Raw genomic sequence first — 527 nt, 5'->3', positions numbered from 1 at the left:
TGTGTGTGTGTGTCTGTGTGTGTGTGTGTCTGTGTGTGAGTGTATGTGTGTGTGTGTCTGTGTGTGTGTGTGTGAGTGTGTGGGTGTGTTTGTGTGTGAGTGTGTGGGTGTGTTTGTGTGTGAGTGTGCGGGTGTGTTTGTGTGTGAGTGTGTGGGTGTGTTTGTGTGTGAGTGTGTGGGTGTGTTTGTGTGAGAGTGTGTGGGTGTGTGTCTCCACCCACCTGAAAGACTCGATTAGCCTCTCCACCTTCTGAGCCTCCCCCCTGCACCCGGATATGGGCCTGGAACTTGCGAAGGGCCTCGTCCAATTCCATTCCCCCGAAATCCATCTCATCCACCACACAACTTGGAGGGGAGGCAAGAAGGCATCCCAGCGGGAGGGGGGGGGAGCGCATGGGGAGAGAGAGGGTGGTGATGGGTGGGAAGGGGGTGCAGAGATAGAGGGGAGTGAGAGGGGTGGGGAGGGGTGAGAGAGAGGGAGAGAAGAGAGGTGAGGGGGGAGACAGAGAGGGGAGTGAGAGAGGGGG

At 57.5% G+C, this 527-nt stretch overlaps 1 protein-coding gene across 1 annotated transcript in view; it reads right to left on the bottom strand.

Moving 5' to 3' along the window:
• Positions 1–221: 221 nt before the first annotated feature.
• LOC109925423 (IQ motif and SEC7 domain-containing protein 1-like) overlaps positions 222–527 on the bottom strand; it is a gene marked incomplete at its 3' end in the record, with an annotated part of 3,647 nt that continues 3,341 nt past the window's right edge. Inside the window, exon 2 of the mRNA XM_048594892.1 lies at positions 222–345. Within this exon, the coding sequence (XP_048450849.1) occupies positions 222–345 (124 nt within the window). The remainder of the gene's footprint in view (positions 346–527) is intronic.

The sequence above is a fragment of the Rhincodon typus genome, unplaced genomic scaffold (assembly GCF_021869965.1).
Source record: "Rhincodon typus isolate 14 unplaced genomic scaffold, sRhiTyp1.1 hic_rhity00016528, whole genome shotgun sequence".
Lineage (NCBI taxonomy): Eukaryota > Metazoa > Chordata > Chondrichthyes > Orectolobiformes > Rhincodontidae > Rhincodon > Rhincodon typus.
The sequence above is the reverse complement of the archived record's forward strand: the minus strand, read 5'-3'. Positions and strand labels throughout refer to the sequence as shown.